Consider the following 17,062-nt stretch of genomic DNA (forward strand, 5'->3'; position numbering starts at 1 on the left):
TGTTTTATTATCAATAAAAACATATTACACGTTGTTTTGGAAATTATAATTACGTTCATTTGTTTGTTTATTTTTTAAATAAAATCGAAACTGCGTCTCACATATTTTTGCTAGTTATCAGAAAAGTGACATGCGCAATGTACTTTGCGCAGACGAGTCACAACAACAACAACAACAAACGCTGGTAGGATTCAAATTCGACGTGTTTTTACAAATGCATGATATTTATAGTTCGTATTCTTCTAAGTTTGCACCATCTCGGGTTCACTGTTCCCAAAGAAATGTCTGATAAGGAAATTGCTAGGCTAGCTGGTTAGCTAGCTAGTAACGTTTGTATAGAAAACCAATCATTTTTATATCTAGTAGAGAAGCATATCATACCAGAACATAATATTGAAAGAAATAGACCATGCTGAAAACACAAGGCTCTGTTTTGATGCATTCAACAATGCCTTTCTCTTTTTGCCCCCTACAGAATATACATCAGTAGAAATGGCTATACAAATAGCCATCCTGGATTGTGACCTGCTGCTCCATGGTCGTGGACATAAAACTCTCGACAGGTTTGATATAGAGACCGTTTCAGACGCGTTCCTATTAACAACATTTGGATTCCCTCGAGATTTCATCTACTACCTGGTGGAGCTACTGCGTGACACTTTATCACGACGTACGCAACGGTCTCGAGCAATAAGCCCAGAAGTTCAGATTCTTGCTGCTTTAGGATTCTATACCTCAGGATCCTTCCAGACGAGGATGGGAGATGCCATTGGCATTAGCCAGGCTTCCATGAGTCGCTGTGTGACAAATGTAACCAAGGCACTGGTTAGGAAAGCTCCAGAGTGCATAGGATTCATGAGAGACGAAGCTACAAAACAGCAGTCCAAAGAGGAGTTTTTCAGGGTAGCGGGAATACCAAACGTCATGGGTGTTGTAGACTGTGCCCATATAGCCATTAAGGCACCCAATGCAGAGGATTCTTCATATGTCAATAAGAAAGGCTTCCATTCAATTAACTGCCAACTTGTGTGTGATGCCAGGGGACTTTTGCTCAGTGCAGAGACTAACTGGCCTGGCAGCTTACAGGATAATTGCATATTTAAGCAGTCTTCAGTGTATAAGGAATTGGACGAACAGGAAAATCATGAAGGCTGGTTTTTAGGTAATATAGCTCATAATCCTCCATTTAAACTTTCATTGTTGAAAATACAATTTGAAAAAACAAATTGTTTTGCTCTTCAAGCCTCCCTCTTTCATAATGTCTAACCTAGTCAAGTCTTGTCTTGTAGGAGACTGCCGCTATCCTTTAAAGAAATGGCTGATGACACCTGTCCAGTACCCAGAAACTTCAGCAGACTTTCGATACAACCTGGCTCACACTGCCACTCATGAGATTGTGGACCGCACGTTCAGGGCCATTCAAACCCGTTTCCGTTGCCTGGATGGGTCCAAAGGCTACCTTCAGTACTCTCCTGAGAAGTGCTCTCACATCATTCTGGCCTGCTGTGTCTTGCACAACGTGTCATTGCAATCAGGCTTGGATGCCTGGACGTTTGAGAGGACTGATATACCAGACCAGTCAGAGGAGGGCAGTCGTAAGCCAGAGGCTGTGGACTCAGAGGCAGTCCGAATCCGCCAGGAGCTCATTCTTAGTCACTTCAGCTAGGTCTGCATGCTCAGAATCAACGTGGAAAACACTGTATGATTCACAGAGACACTGCCTGCAATAGAGAAGTGGTTGACACCAGATTCTGTATAAGCAGAATAATATAGGTTGTAGGTGTATATGTACAGTGCCTTCAGAAAGTATTCATACCCCTTGACTTATTCCACATTTTGTTGGGTTAAATTGATAATTTTTTCTCACCCATCTACACACAATGAAATTTGTATCCCAAAAAACTCCTTAGTCTTTTCCGAAGACAAGCATACCCATAACATGATGCAGCCACCACCGTGCTTGAGAATATGGTGGTACTCAGTGATGTGTTGTGTTGGTTTCCCCCCAACATAATGCTTTGTACTCAGGACATAGTTTATTTCTTTGACACATAGTTTGTAGTTTTACGTTAGTGCATTATTGCAAACAGGATGCATGTTTTTGGAATATTTGTATTCTGTACAGGCTTCCTTCTTTTCACTCTGTCATTTATCTTAGTATTGTGGAGTAACTACAATGTATTTGATCCATCCTCAGTTTTCTCCAATCACAGCCATTAAACTCTGTAACTGTTTTAAAGTCACCATTGTCCTCATGGTGAAATCCCTGAGCGGTTTCCTTCCTCTCCGGCAACTGAGTTAGGAAGGACGCCTGTATCTTTGTAGTGACTGGGTGTATTGATACACCATCCAAAGTATAATTAAAAACTTTACCATGCTCAAAGGGATATTCAATGTCTGTTTTTTGTTTTTTTACCCATCTACCAACAGGTGCCCTTCTTTGCGAGGCATTGGAAAACCTCCCTGGTCTTTGTGGTTGAATCTCTGTTTGAAATTAACTGCTCAACTGAGGGACCTTACAGATAATTGTATGTGTGGGGTAAAGAGATTAAGTAGTAATTCAAAAGTCATGTTAACCACTATTATTGCACACAGAGTGAATCCAGCAACTTATTATGTGGCTTGTTAAGCAAATGTTTACTCCTGAACTTATTTAGGCTTGCCATAACAAATGGGTTGAACACTTATTGACTCAAGACATTTCAGCTTTAAATTTTTAATGAATTTGTAAAAAATTCTAAAAACATAATTCCACTTTGACATTATGGGGTATTGTGTGTAGGCCAGTGACACAAAATCAAAAAATCTCTTAATCAATTTGAAACTCAAGCAGTAACACAGCAAAATGTAGAAAAAAATCAAGGGGTGTGAATACTTTCTGAAGGCACTATGTATTTGCAGACACGTGAATTGTCTGCAAGAGTGCAGGGTGTAGTGTGGTGTGCAATATTCATATGCTCCAATAAATACATGTATACATGCCTGTTTAATTTATTTTACTCTTTATAACCAACATTTTCTTAAAATCTGATCAGAGATACGCATAACTATGCACAACTATGTAAAAAACGAAACAGTTTAATGTTAATTCCAAAAACGGTTTGATAGGAAGTTCATTAGCCATTTCAAAGGTTTGTTTGAGTTAACGGTGTAAAGACCAAGATGTCTCCATCGCACAGCATGCTTGGCCATCAACAGCAATAAATCAGATACATTTAATGAGACTTGGAAGGGGCACGCCTTAAAAAATAAGAAATTGTTTCATTCTGAAAAGGGAAACTAAAGGCAATGGATGGACTGAACTGTGAGCTGAAAACCTGAGCAAGTGATGGAGAACAAACATATTTTTGTCTCCCAGCATCTTATTGAGTAATTGGAGGACCAGACATAGCGAAGTGAGTGAGTAAGGATATACAATATTTCATATACTCGTAAAATGACATCCAGTCTGTGTTGCACCGTTTAAAAAATTTAAAAATATACATGAACAGACGTAGGAGTTCTCAGAACTGAATCCTGGTTTTGAACTAATTGTTGTAGACTAAAGAAAACCGTTCTCAACTAATTTAGACGAGCTGTGATTATTTGTAAAGTAAGTTCATACATGTTTTAGTATTTATAAAGAATGAATCAACATAACTCATTGGTTGAAATTGTCGATGGGGCATGCAATTGATTTAGCCAACGAGGTAGCCAGTCACACAATTTAACTTTTTCGCAAGCACCAACATGATGACCACACAATTTGAAATAGGCTCGCTGGAGAGCAATAACTTGTTGTATGTTTTAGATATTGATACAATGCAGCCTATTTTTAATACATCATCCAAGCCATGACCGATTCTGGACCGTCAAGAAAAATGTCACGGGCAAAGTTGGTGATACTTGGACGAGACAACTGTGGAAAGACAGGTATTGAAACAAATGTTCAAGTGGAGACTGGTGTCTTAAATTGAGTGTGATATTGTACGGCACATCCAGGACTGACTTTTTTTTTTAAAGTCTAAATGTGAGACATATCTGCAATACAAAAATGAATGTAAAATTATAATACTCTAAATTGTTGATACTATGTTAATTTAGTATGATGTTTACTATGCTATTTACTAATATTTACTATCAGTAGCCTAGGCTTAGCTAAGGTGGGGAGGTATATGCAAGGGGAAATATTTAAAATACCTGAGTGCTCATGGTCTGCTTTGTTTTAACTGCAGCCCTGTGTGTTAGATTCATCACCAAGCGGTTCATAGGAGAGTATGACCATAAAAAGGGTAAAGACATACTGCATCTAATTTTACTGTCCCGTATGTAAGTTGCCACTTGACTATATTAGGCTGACAGCATTCTGTCTGTGGTGTTCTCATACAGAAGTAACTTACAGGTGTCGGAAAACTGTCGACAAGGAGACCATCGATTTGGAGATATTGGACACAGCCAACAAGGTACTATCCAAAGACTGAGGTCAACATGCCCTCTGCTTTAATTTGACCTCAGAATTCAGTCTATATTTGACTGTTTTGGGGATTTGTTTCTCTGCCCTTGTGTCAGACCTCTATAAACAAAAAGAGGAAGATGACTCTCAGGCTCAGACAACAACCAGACCCCCATACCATTCCTTTCAAGTCTGTTTTCTTGAATCATGGTGCCTTAAAGTGTATTGGACATAATATCAACAATGTTGACGTTGATCAAATATAATGGTACTGAGGACAAGAAACATCTGATGTGACAATGAAAATAACACGCAAGGCCATTTGAGTGGATTAAATATCCCATCTACTGTCTGTAGTTTTGAATGAAGATTAAACAAAAGAGTAAACAGCCATTTCATCACATAACAAGGTCAAGGACATGGTATGTGCACATCCTGCAAAAAAACATGTTCCAGGTGCTTAATTTAAACAAACAATTGTAGAGAACGAAACAAATTGGCATATGCTCCCAAAAGTCCTATGTCTCTGCTAGAGTCTAAATGTTGCCATGAACAGACCACTTTTGAGAGCATGAAACCAGTGTGTAGATGTATTTTGTTCTTTATTAAATGAAAACTCAACCTTTGTGGTCCCACCCATATCTCTTGCTATCTCTCTCTCTCTGCAGGAGTGTGTGGGTTCTGCAGCACCTTCTCTGGAGAGTTCCATTAAATGGGGCGATGGTTTCCTTATTATGTATTCCATCACAGACCGGAGCAGCTTTGAGTCTGTCTCCCACTTAAAGAGGCTTATTGATCATGTCAAGCAGACCCTAGGTGAGACAGCAATTTTGACCAGTGGAAACACCAGGAAAGGGCAATCAAATAGAGTCTGGGGTGGAGGGCATCTCATTATTGTAGAGGTTACATCTTCTAAGAGGCTATAGGGCAGCCTAGAACCCGACCCACCCATGATTTCTACAGAACCTACTTTACACAGGCTAGTCCAGCTACCCTTTCATTGAAGGGTATTCCGCTTTTGTATAATGTTTGTCAAATTTATCATAATGATTCCATTAAATCACTCATGACCAGGGGATCAAGGCTGTGTTAAGCTGAGTTTGACTGCTTACTGCCTTTGCTGTAATAAAATAATTAATCCACTGTTTATAAAACAGTAGGTCTGTTTATTGTAACTGCAAAACGTTATGTGGTGGTTGTCTTTTCTCAATTGTCACTTTTACGACAGTGCATAGCCTCAAATTCCTTACAAGATATACAATCTTAAACAAGATCATCTCTGTCTGTTTTGTGTATTTTGTGTGAGTTTTGTATCCCCTTTAACAGGTTTCTAAACTCTGTTTTATGCTCTTTCATCAGGCATACCTACTGTAATAGTTGCGAATAAATGTGACATGGAGAATGGAAGGGTGGTGCGGACAGAAGAAGGAAAGGCCCTTGCCAGTGATCTGAGGTGACATGTTTCCATTGATTCACTTGTCTGGACCATCAGCAACAATTTCCATTTGGTTATATTCTAAATAATCTTGGAACACTGAATCATACTACATTTTGAAGATGCGTGAAGTAAGATGTAGTAAAAGTTTTTGCCAACACAAGTGAATCAAAATATCAGCCAGCGGTGAATGATCCATGCTGGAAAACCATTTTTGTCCCTCAACCATATCCATACATTAAATTGACCAGTTGCCAACATCAAATTGTTTTCAGTGGGTGATGAGGAATGGAGAACTTATCTATAGCCTCTTGTGTATGTTCAGGTGCAGCTTCTTTGAGTTGTCTGTGGCGGAGTGTTCTGTGGCTGTCGAGTTAGCGGTTGAGAAGTTGGTACGAGAGGTGCGTCTGGAGTACCAGCGCCACCTACTGGCCATGGACAAACGCTCACGCATGCTCCAGATGAGGCACGCACTGAGCCGCAAGCTTACCCGCAGCAAGACCATGCAGTGGTGACCAAGGCAGTTCAGTCTGGCCCCCTGAGCACAGGCCTGAAGATCTACTTAGCCAACGCTGTTATCTTCATCTGCGTTATGCTTTAAGTTGACAGCGAAAGGTCAGTGGCTAGTTTCCTTATAAAAAGCACACAGAAGTTGGAGAAGAACACATAATGGACAGCATTACACAGAAATTATATATATATATACACACTGTGTGTCTATGGCTACATATTTGGTTAATGCACAATTGCATAAGGGTTCACACAGATTTGATATGACACTTGACAACATCAATGGGAGTTTGAAAGAAAGCAGCTGAAAATGGATCGGAAGTTGCACTTTGACCAGGAGGTATTATCTCTTACCTGTTCGACATTGAATTATGGGTAACTCCACTATTACAAAAACATTAGACTTCCTTGAGTGTAAACTGAAATGTTATTTTGTTAGACATTTTTGGTGTCTACAGTGTTCATAAGGAGAACTGTCACACACTAAATCTTGATGGCTGTTTATAAAATCAGGATATATTTTTTTTTAGAGAGAAGAGAAGTCACAATTACAACTTTGTAATTTTATTTAAAAATGGTCAAATAAATAAATACAAATTGATCGAATGCTCCAAAAATCTTGACTTACTCTGACACTGCAATGGAATTTGCCAAACACTGCATACAAATAGCTACATAAAATAACTAAAGTACAGGAAAGAGGTAAAGGAAATCAGTGGATCACAGGCAACAAAAAGGATTGGTAACAAAACCGTAGTCAAAAATAAAGAAATACTTCTTTAAAAAAACTGTGAAAAAATACAACTGACAAATATTACAAGAGAGTATGCAGTTTGTGTAATAAACCATTTACACTATATTCGGCACATTAGTACCTTTGACTTGCTTGATTTGCTACAATGCATCTTAACAAAGAGGAAGAATACTTTACGTTGAGAAAAAGCCTTCTAAATTAATCAAATGATATGAGTGCATGAAGTTAGAGGTGGGACAGTGGTTACAAGAAAGGGGGGTCTCCATATTGATGGCAATGAAATGCAACTAGAATACTTGAAGGCCACAGATGACATGATATAGCATGAGAACAACTGTTTTCAGAACTAATCAAGATATGCAGAGAATCCAAGGTAATACACTGGTATGGATGAAGAATCTACTCAATATTGGTTTCCTAATTGGTTGCTCTCGTTGTGAATATTATTTAGCTGGTGTATATCATAAATGGGAAATAAAAAAGGCTTTAAAATCATTCTTTGGATATTAATGTTGTTTCCATTTTTTTTTTACCACAACATGACATTTTACTTTCTTTCACAGCACTACACAATATTTGAGTTGGCCATACCACACCCTCCCCTATTTTCCTTCCTAAATCAGAAAATAAAAACAATTACGCCCATAATATTAAGCACTTTGCCTTCAAAGTTATGATCCAATAAAAGTCACTAATTGATAGGAATATTTCATTTCCTACACGAGTAATTGGGGTACGTATACAGTACATTAAACATTTAATTGTACAGCTGTAGTTTTCAATATGCTGCTGTAACACTTTACATTAAGGTACCCTATACCCTTCATCACTGGTCTATAAAGTGTTACTTATTAGTTATAAACTAAATTCTGTAAACTACTAAATAACAGTCTATAAACTACTTATACATATTTTATGAAAGGCACCTTAAAGTAAAGTGTTACCAAGGTTGGAAAGGGCGAAATTCAGTTCTAAATATATGAAAAGTAGGAATGGTTTTTATAAGTAGAATCATGTCCATACAATCTATTTGCATATGTAGGCATAGATTTGTTGAGGTTTTGACAGCTGTAGTTTTGTTGTTGGGCTCACCATGCTGAGCACAGATAGGGGAGTGTATTTGCTGAGATCCTTATTGTTTCTATTGCGTTATTGAGGCACTGAGAGCCACATTGTCTAAGCTTCTTCACCAAAAGGTCCAATGAAATACATAAAAAAGGATTATAAAGACACTATGAAGAATAAAATGTAAATTATTTACCAATATTCTGGAAATATGTCAAAAGCTTGGAAATCTGGCCCTAATTATACATATTCATGGTAAGTGTGTGTCATCACTGCTGTCACTTTTATCATTTGCATCTTGCCCTGTGAAGATGGCAAATGTACAGCCAGGAGAGAACTAAAGGATGTAACACTGTTGAGTGTTCAACCAAAGGTGCATTATAATATTTGCTAATTGCTTGTAGTTGAGGGACTTGTTTGAGGGAAAACTCAAATAGTAGTTCAAATCACAATCCTTATTTTTTCATACACTGGCAAGTCAAGTCAAAACTAAATCAGAACTCTCTTACATGATGACTCAGAGCAACTGACCCATTGTGAAAACAATAGATTCCAATTTTAGCCTATCATTTCAGTTCTGTGCAAAGAGAAGTCGATTTCCTGAAGTGGTTCATCACAAATAGACAATATTTCCATAATTCACAGAATTTTTTTGTGACACTCCAACCAGGCCAACAATACACCGAACACAGTTTCTTCACAAGGAGCAAGAATTTCTTAAGGCAATTGCTATACGATGACAAGTACTGCAGGCCAAAAGGAAGAGTGGCCTCAACACAAGACATTGGACTGGGCCATCACTTATTCTTTAACTAATGCTTTCCTTTTGATCTGGCTATAGATTAAAACCGCTTAGCATCTTCTCTTGTGCTTTCCAGTTAATTGCATTATTATGCAGATTTTTTCTTTTTCCAACCATTTTTTCAAACTTAACCTGCCTTTAAACATGGTTGGTCATTTCATGTCAGAGAAAATATAAAAGCCTTCGAACTCTCTAGAAAAAGGCACCCCAGAGGAACCCATACCGTATGGTGTAGTACAGCAAGTAGGCTGTGATGAAAGGATATGTTTACTGGCAACCTATTCCTTCATTTCCATTTAATGTCCCTACTTTCTCAAGTGTTTCCCGACTAATACATCTACATTTCCTTGCAACTCTAAGGACTTAAACATGTAAAATGGCAGGTTCTAAACAAAAGCTACACATACTGTACAAACGTGTAAAATGAGAAGTGACTTGTCAGCGTTGTGGTGTAAAATATAAATAATGAAAATGTTCATATTTACTTTAGACATGTTTATGGCAGGATGAGGGTATGTGGTTCGGTTCCAGTTTCTTTTGCCAACAAGTTTGTGCTTTTCCTACAGGGTTCCTGACAGTTTTTCCAAACAACATTCGGAACAATGTCATTGCCACACTCTCTTTTGTATGCATGTAACGCCCATGCAAAATTTGTGCCTATCTATGGGGACTCCTAATTGAAACCTTAAAAAACATTATATAAGAAAATAGGACTGTTTCCCTGCTGTATTTGGATACAATAGCATTTGGCAGTTATGAATTCAGCATATTGAATGATAATTCAATTGCAAGGAACATCAAAAAAGAAAGAAAGCTATTTACATAGTATTTTCCAGTTCTAATAGATTTTATAAGAAACCAAAGTAATGCGAAACAGAAAAGCACTTTTGAAGAAGCATATCTCGATGTTTGAAAACTAGGAAGACCTGAATATAAAACAGATTCCCCCAGAATAAATTGTTAGCTTCCTTCAGCAACAGATCCCAGGGGCATAACAAACGGACACAAAAAACCTCAGACAATATCTGAACTGATAGTTGCTAAATCCCCATGCATGCCTAGAGCTGCATTCACATGGCCTCTATCGTTCAAATGGAATATTGATGCAGCCGCTTTCGTGCCATGTCTCTGAATGTATCGCTCAACAAATTGGTCAATCATATTCTCAACAAGCAAAAAGGAATGCTAGGCTCAGCAACAATGGAAAAATGGACAATGCAACACAAGTCATGATAAGGTGACCTTGAAAAAGGAAAACATCTCCAATGGCAATGAAGCATGCAATCAGTCCATGTGATGCAGCTGAAGACCACAGATCTTAAGCCGAATGCTAGGCTCCTCCCACTGTAGCCGGTCTGTCTGGCTGTCTGTTGGGCAGCACAGAGGTGACAGTGGATACAACTTGAACGCCAGGCTAACCCTATGCTGATCCATCGTCTGTCCTGCGATGTTACTTTAAGCTGTATTGTCAGAGTTTTTGGTGGTTGTAATGGGGCAGGTGGGATAGATGGATGGAGGTGAGCTGGAGCTCCTGTAAGACAAAAAGTGTGATTTGGGACTAATCATATCCCTCAGGCAATACTTTATAGTGATTTTTAAAACTGTTGACAAATACTGCAGCAAACAAAAACCTCGTCCCCTGGTAGTTTTTAAATTCCAAATGGCTGTTATGGTGTTTTGGTTGATCCAATTGTTTCTGGTGTGGTGTAGGTGGTGGATCTTCAGGCGAGCGGGCAGGTCTTGTCTTTGGACATCTCGGATCCATCTCCCCTGAAGCTGCAGACTAAGACACCCTAAGAAACCATCCCCACAAAGAGACGCCATGGCGACTATTGGAGGCACACATTGGTGTGATGTTTATTACTATTAACAATATCCTTATTATTAGTAAGAGCGTCAATATCATCAGACTTGAATAATAATCTTTGACCTCGATTGGCATACCACTGGTACATAAGTCACCCTCCTTCGTCCCTTTCCATTTCTCGTTCCGATACTCATAACGTATGTCCTCTCAGACAATCCGATAATACACAACTACAATAACAACGACCCGAAAAATATATATGTTGGTGTGTGTTAATCGATTGGCAACTTCATGGGTGCTTTATCTTTTTCATTCCCTCTCTTTGGGGGTTCCTGTTCCTGTACCTGGACTTGGTGGGTGGGTGTTATTTGGTCCCCTCTGCTACATCCACAAGGGCCGGTGCTATAGTCTGGGGAGGCTCTAAGGTTTTGCCAAGGCTGCTGCTGTTGAGGTTGTCAATCTCTTTAACGTCCTCTTTCTTCTCTTCCTCCTCTGTCGCCCCGTCCGTGTTGTTGTTCAGGTCGTCACCGCTATTGTTAGTCATGTTCTTGTGATCCTCAGGACTTGTGTGGTCAGCACTGGCACAGTCTGCTCCTCCATTTGTCATGCTGGTCTGGACCGCTGGCGGCGAGACCTCGGGGGATGGGCAGAAGTTGATGCCCTGAATGAGACGCACCAGGCCCTTGACCTTCTCCAGGGAGTTGTGCATGTCCCTCTGACGGGCCAGGATAGTGTTCTTGTTCTCCATGCATTTCTTTAGAGGGAAATAGGGACAGACTCATTAGTAATTAACCATCCAGTTCATGTACTGTTTCTGAGATGACTTCACGTGCCTTCAGGGTTAGCCTCAGTGTCATGCAGTGTGATGCTTACTGTTATGGATTGGCTCAGCTGTTTGACCCTTTGTTCTAGCTGTTCTCTGTCCTGCTTCAGTTCCAAGCTCCACTTCACCAGTTTCTGCTTCTCCTCCTCTTTAGCTGTCAGCCAGAAGACAGAGAAACCATTACAGTCAACGCTAAGTGTTCATTAAATGAACACATTTTTTTTTCATTTGAGGTAGCTCTTTTTAAGATCGGGCTTCTTCTGTACCTGCTTTATATGCAATGTAGGAATGAACGATAGCGAGGGTTCCCGGCCATGGGATTGCCTCATCTTTCATCAAAATCTAAAGAAGAAAAAGAACACCATTTGAATCCATGTCAACAATAGGCTTAGTTCTGCTTCTTTTTTACAATGTTGTAATAACCATTCAACCATCAATTGTGTTTCAGTAGTTTTTGGTGGAGACAGGTGAGTGGAGATATACAATATTATTCAAATACTGGGGTATATAATGTATGCTCCCCCCAAAATTGGGGAATTATATTATTTTATAAGAATAAAATTGCTCAGAGAAAGAGATTTTGTTTAACAAGTAATACTTTTCTTTCCTTTAAAAAAAGGTGTCGGTCTAAATTATTGACACTCCTAAAGATTCTTAGAAATAAAGTAGTCAAAGGTTTAGTATTTGGTTCCATATTACTATATTACATGTGATTCTACAAACTTGTTGGATGCATTTGCAGTTAGTTTTGGTTGTTTCAGATTATTTTGTGCCCAGTAGAAATTAATGGTAAATAATGTAGTGTCATTTTGGAGTCACTTTTATTGTAAATAAGAATATAATGTTTCTAAACACTTCTACATTCATGTGGATGCTACCATGATTACGGATAATCCTGAATGAAATCGGCAATAATGATGAGTGAGAAAGTTACAGAGGGTCAAAGGTTATACACCCAACACATGCTAACCTCCCCTGTTATTGGTAATGGTGAGAGCATGTCTTCTCGGGGTATGATCTCTGACCCTCTGTAACTTTATCACACATCATTATTCACAGTAGCATCCACATTAAATGTAAGAGTGTTTAGATATTCTATTGTTATTTGCAATTAAAGTGACTCCAAAATGACACAATACATTAATTACCATTCATTTGTATTTGGCACAAAATCATCTGAAACACAACCAAATGAACTGCAAATGCATCCAACAAGTTTGTGGTCACAAGCTTGATGTAGTCATTGCGTGCTATGAATATGGGACCAAATAATAACCCTTAGACCACTTTAATTCCACGAGTATTTATGGGTGTCAATAATTTTGACGACTATCTTTTTGAGAAAAAACATTATTACTCGTTGAACAAAATCTTTCTCTAAACAATTGTGTTGGTATAAAATAATATACTTTCCATTTTTCTTTTGCATAAAATATAGCTCAGTATTTGAATTATTTATTTTATACAGTCATTATTGCTCATCTTTGTCAAGGGTGTCAACAACTTTGGACCGCACTGTATATACTTTAGTTGAAGTTGCCTGATATCTTCACCAACTTTCAGACGTTTATACAATCATGGCTCTGAACGCTGTTGTCAGGGATTTTAGGACAGAGAGACAAGGCCATGAATCAAATGATTATTGGTTACTGTAGGTTATCATACTGTATGTTATGGAAACATTGCACAGAGGGATATCAACATGACACGTCCTCCCTTTCAACCAAGCTACCAAAAGCCCAGGGACACATATAGGGCCCCTGTGGAGCACTTCCACATCACACAAATCTTTCAGAGACCAGACGGACAAGAAAAAAAAAGAAAAAACAAGGATGACAGTGCAAGAAGCATTTTGTACAAATAATGAAGTGAAATGCATGGTCGCTTTCTCATGCCTGTTCAAAACATTTGTTGGAGAACTCACAAAGCTAGGAACAGTCTTATTGCTCAGACACCCTACAATAAGACACGCTCTTGACATTCCTGAGAGCACTAGGACAAGGTGGCATGAGTGGTTCATACTGAGGTTTCACCTTCTAATATCTCACTCTTACAAACTGGCTCGGATAAACAGGGGTGGCTGTGGCTCAGCTGGAGCTTGTATTAGCTGCATTTAGTTTACAACCGGCCTGGGAACTGCTGGGGGAGCTTCTAAGTGGCTGAGACTGCAGGGACAGATGCTGCTGTTACCTGGTCGTGACATTTGGGGCAGATCCACATGCCCCTGGGAATGGTTTTCAAAGGTGGAGCGAGGCAGTCCAGATGGTAAACACGTGCACATGTGTCACACATGAGCAACTGACCACTGCGCCTGCACACAGTGCAGAAGTCCTCATGGATGTCTCCCTGTCAGGAAGAATTGCATCAATCAGTATTGTGGCCACTACGCCCAACCGATCATACCTGGATATGTGGGACTAGAGGAGAGGGAGTCGAACTTCACTGAATGACACCTGTCCAATCTGACTGTGCTTTCAAACTATCCACATTGTAATTGTGTTTGTGGGCACTGGGTGTTGTTCACACTCCCCAGTTTTCACTGGATGACCGCGAGTAATGTTGCTGGTCAAGGTACCCTACCAAACCCCAAACACCACTGTCAACAGCACTGATGTGTGATGCGTTGATCCAAACATCCTCAGCCAAAGGAGGGAGGGACTTTTCGCTTTGTAAGCTTATGGACACCAGGACACACATAGATTGTCACACATGAATGAATGATGGATGTAATGGCATGTAGGGTGTAAAAGTGAATGGATGTGGAAGGTTTCATGTTGTAAGGAGGTATGGTCTGTCCTGAAACCATAGGGCCTCAGGGAGATACCACTGAGGGGGGATTTGGGGGGAGGCTTCCTCTAGTCCTGGTAGGTGCAGTGGGCTCTTCATCAGCTACTTACATCCCCGGAGTTGGGGCTAGGCAGAGGGAGGGTGTGGGGGTGGACGGGGAAGTGAGAGCCCCCCCTCTCTGGCCGATGGTGGGCCGGGGAGGCGGAATGACTGCTGGTGGGGGATGTTGGGGTGTGAAGACCCAGCTCAGGAACACTGCTGTATTTGGGTGGGCGACCTGGGTGAGATGAGACACGACAAAACAAAACAAAAACAAAAGAAAGGAAAATGGGAGAACAAAATAAAAAAAACATTCTCATGACATACCTGTGACAAGGGGTCCTCATTGGCTAGCGCATAAGGAAGAGGAAGAGGAGGAGCACAGACAGAAGCGTTAGTACACAGCGAGGGGGAACAACATGAAGTTGGGTCAAGAGGAAGGGTGAGCTGGGCAAAGCTGACAGTTAATTAGACAGTAGTTCGGAGAACAAAAAGCTGACAGTTAATTAGACAGTAGTTCGGAGAACAAAAAGCTGACAGTTAATTAGACAGTGGTTCCGAGAACAAAGCAGGTCAAAGCAAGATATAAGCCACATCGTATCGACCCGCAGAGCAGAACATTGTTGAAACAAATGTCAAATCTAATTATGTCAGCTATTATCAACATTATTTCAATGTACTATTTGAAACAATAGGTCAAATACAGCTACATTCAACATTGTCAGTCAGAACGTGGGAAGCAAATGCTTGGTTCATATGAGGATCAATACTCCTACATTTTCTACTCACAAAACCGCAATGTACCACTAAACCTGTCACATAACAGGCCTCTTAAGTCTGTTACAAACAAATTAGCAGTGAGATCTGACTTGGCATGCCATACTAGCCTGAAATCCTTAACCTGTTTTTGTTAACATTCCACTCCATATACTCCGTGTCATGCTAAACATGACAAGGAGTGGCAAGGTCTGGAATGATAACTGAAACAGACTGGTACCCAGGCTAATGCCATACCCATAGCATTCAGACAGAGACATGGCTCAAATCCACATGGGGTTTTGCTTGGTGGAGTCCTGGGGTGAGCACATACAGTATAGGCAGAGCAGAGCTGTGAGGCCATCCTCAACAATACATTCAGAGCAGGGTGGGTTGGGAAGGCATCTTAATGAGAGGGCAAAGAGAGCTGGTTAAGTAGCATGAATTACTGACAGGGCAAAAAGCACAGAGTCAAGTGGCATTAAAGCGGGAAATGCAAGGCAAAGAAAGAGCCAGCTACATTGCATTAGCATGACAGCGCAACCAAAATAGCTACCACAGTAAGTCTGTGATGGGACAGCATCACAGTACAACAAAATGCTGTAAACTAGTCTCCACAGTTATGAGATATGACAGCATAGCCTTCCTCCTGGTATTTGGGAGGCAGGCGTGCGGTCCAATTGACATGGTGTTAACAAGGGTACAAGGTGGGACTCTCCACACAACCCTGAGGAGCTAGGTGTTTCCATAACCTGACAAGAGATTCATACTGACCTCTCTTCCTGGTGCCTTGGTGTAGAGGAGTGTTCAGGTATGTGACGCCGTTCTTCTTACGCTGTAAATATAGGTTGCGTTTACTACTTGGGTAGGGTTCTCTCACAGCAGAGCTAGAACGGGTACAGTATGAGGTCGGTTCCATTTCAATTCCAGTCAATTCAGAAAGTAAACCAAATTCCCATTCCAAATTTTACCCATGGATGAGAATTTGAATCGGAATATCAATGTACTTCCTGAATTGACTGGAATTTAAATGGAATTGAGCCCAACCCTGACAGTATCATCGTAATGCCATAATAATAAGCTGAGTGGTCTATATACTGTACCTCTGGCTCAAACACTGCTCCACTGTACACCGGGTTTGCTGTCGTTCTCCGCTTGCGCTCCTGCCTCCGACTCTGGATCTCTGCACAGGTATAGAATAGACCAGGTCTGTATGGACTATGGACATATCTAATGTTACATTGTCCTCATGCAAGTTCAGACATTATTGTAAAAAAACGTATACAGAACAGGGTGGGGGTGCTATGAAAAAGCCAAGCTCCATTTGGGTCTCCCAACCTTCCAGATGGTCGTATGTCACAAGTCCCAAGGACACCATGAAGGCAAGTTTCTGTGGGAGAGAACAAGAAATCAAATGTTCATTCAAATGTGCCAGAAAACCAGATTGACCCACAAAAGCTGACCATATACTTTTATTTTCTTGTTTTCATCTGTGTATCTGTGTATAACCACCTGGGGGTTGTCCTCTCTCTTGTTCCTCAGCAGGGGTGGAGGGGTGCCTCTAGCGGTGTGTGAGGGGGAGGAGGGCACACTGGCCAATGTCTTCGGCTCTGTAACACCCCGAGCTTTAACAGTCTGGAGGACGGAAGTGACAGAGTTAGCCGCACACTTCAAGAGTCACAGTCCCTCCACGGTGGGTGCTACGTCCCTTCATGAGAGACCTCTCTCTCTCGACGAGAAAAACACACATTTTAAAACACACAGCAAACCAGGACAGAGGGATGTGATAACCTTGCTTATGGAGGTAGAGGACTCTCTATTCATTAATGTTATTGAGAGGTTATTGGGATGT

The 17,062-nt window shown here is 40.4% G+C and overlaps 3 protein-coding genes across 7 annotated transcripts in view; 2 read left to right on the forward strand and 1 right to left on the reverse strand.

The window, feature by feature from the left end:
- The first annotated feature begins 97 nt into the window (after positions 1-97).
- Positions 98-2,981, forward strand: LOC139575046 (putative nuclease HARBI1). The gene is made up of 3 exons (XM_071399987.1): positions 98-184; positions 476-1,162; positions 1,290-2,981. The coding sequence occupies exons 2-3, from the start codon at positions 493-495 to the stop codon at positions 1,664-1,666; spliced, it is 1,047 nt and encodes a 348-aa protein (XP_071256088.1). The 5' UTR covers positions 98-184; positions 476-492; the 3' UTR covers positions 1,667-2,981.
- An 826-nt stretch (positions 2,982-3,807) lies between these two features.
- LOC139576256 (ras-related and estrogen-regulated growth inhibitor) lies at positions 3,808-7,201 on the forward strand. The gene is made up of 6 exons (XM_071402087.1): positions 3,808-3,912; positions 4,215-4,271; positions 4,369-4,442; positions 5,101-5,248; positions 5,792-5,885; positions 6,193-7,201. The coding sequence occupies exons 1-6, from the start codon at positions 3,834-3,836 to the stop codon at positions 6,380-6,382; spliced, it is 642 nt and encodes a 213-aa protein (XP_071258188.1). The 5' UTR covers positions 3,808-3,833; the 3' UTR covers positions 6,383-7,201.
- The window catches only part of LOC139576254 (PHD finger protein 21A-like), a 47,949-nt gene continuing 37,812 nt past the window's right edge, over positions 6,926-17,062 (reverse strand). For 3 of the 5 annotated variants that reach the window (XM_071402083.1, XM_071402082.1, XM_071402081.1), the window contains 9 exons: positions 16,723-16,845; positions 16,549-16,600; positions 16,314-16,393; positions 15,985-16,045; positions 14,526-14,692; positions 13,819-13,974; positions 11,895-11,970; positions 11,679-11,782; positions 6,926-11,559 (listed from right to left, as the gene is read on the reverse strand). In XM_071402083.1, coding sequence (XP_071258184.1) covers positions 11,170-11,559; positions 11,679-11,782; positions 11,895-11,970; positions 13,819-13,974; positions 14,526-14,692; positions 15,985-16,045; positions 16,314-16,393; positions 16,549-16,600; positions 16,723-16,845 — 1,209 coding nt within the window. In that variant the 3' untranslated portion in view covers positions 6,926-11,169. Of the gene's footprint in view, positions 11,560-11,678; positions 11,783-11,894; positions 11,971-13,818; positions 13,975-14,525; positions 14,693-14,781; positions 14,805-15,984; positions 16,046-16,313; positions 16,394-16,548; positions 16,601-16,722; positions 16,846-17,062 lie in introns of all 5 variants that reach the window. The other 2 variants (XM_071402084.1, XM_071402085.1) reach the window with 2 other exon arrangements.

The sequence above is a fragment of the Salvelinus alpinus genome, chromosome 5, assembly GCF_045679555.1.
Source record: "Salvelinus alpinus chromosome 5, SLU_Salpinus.1, whole genome shotgun sequence".
In the NCBI taxonomy this organism is placed as follows: domain Eukaryota; kingdom Metazoa; phylum Chordata; class Actinopteri; order Salmoniformes; family Salmonidae; genus Salvelinus; species Salvelinus alpinus.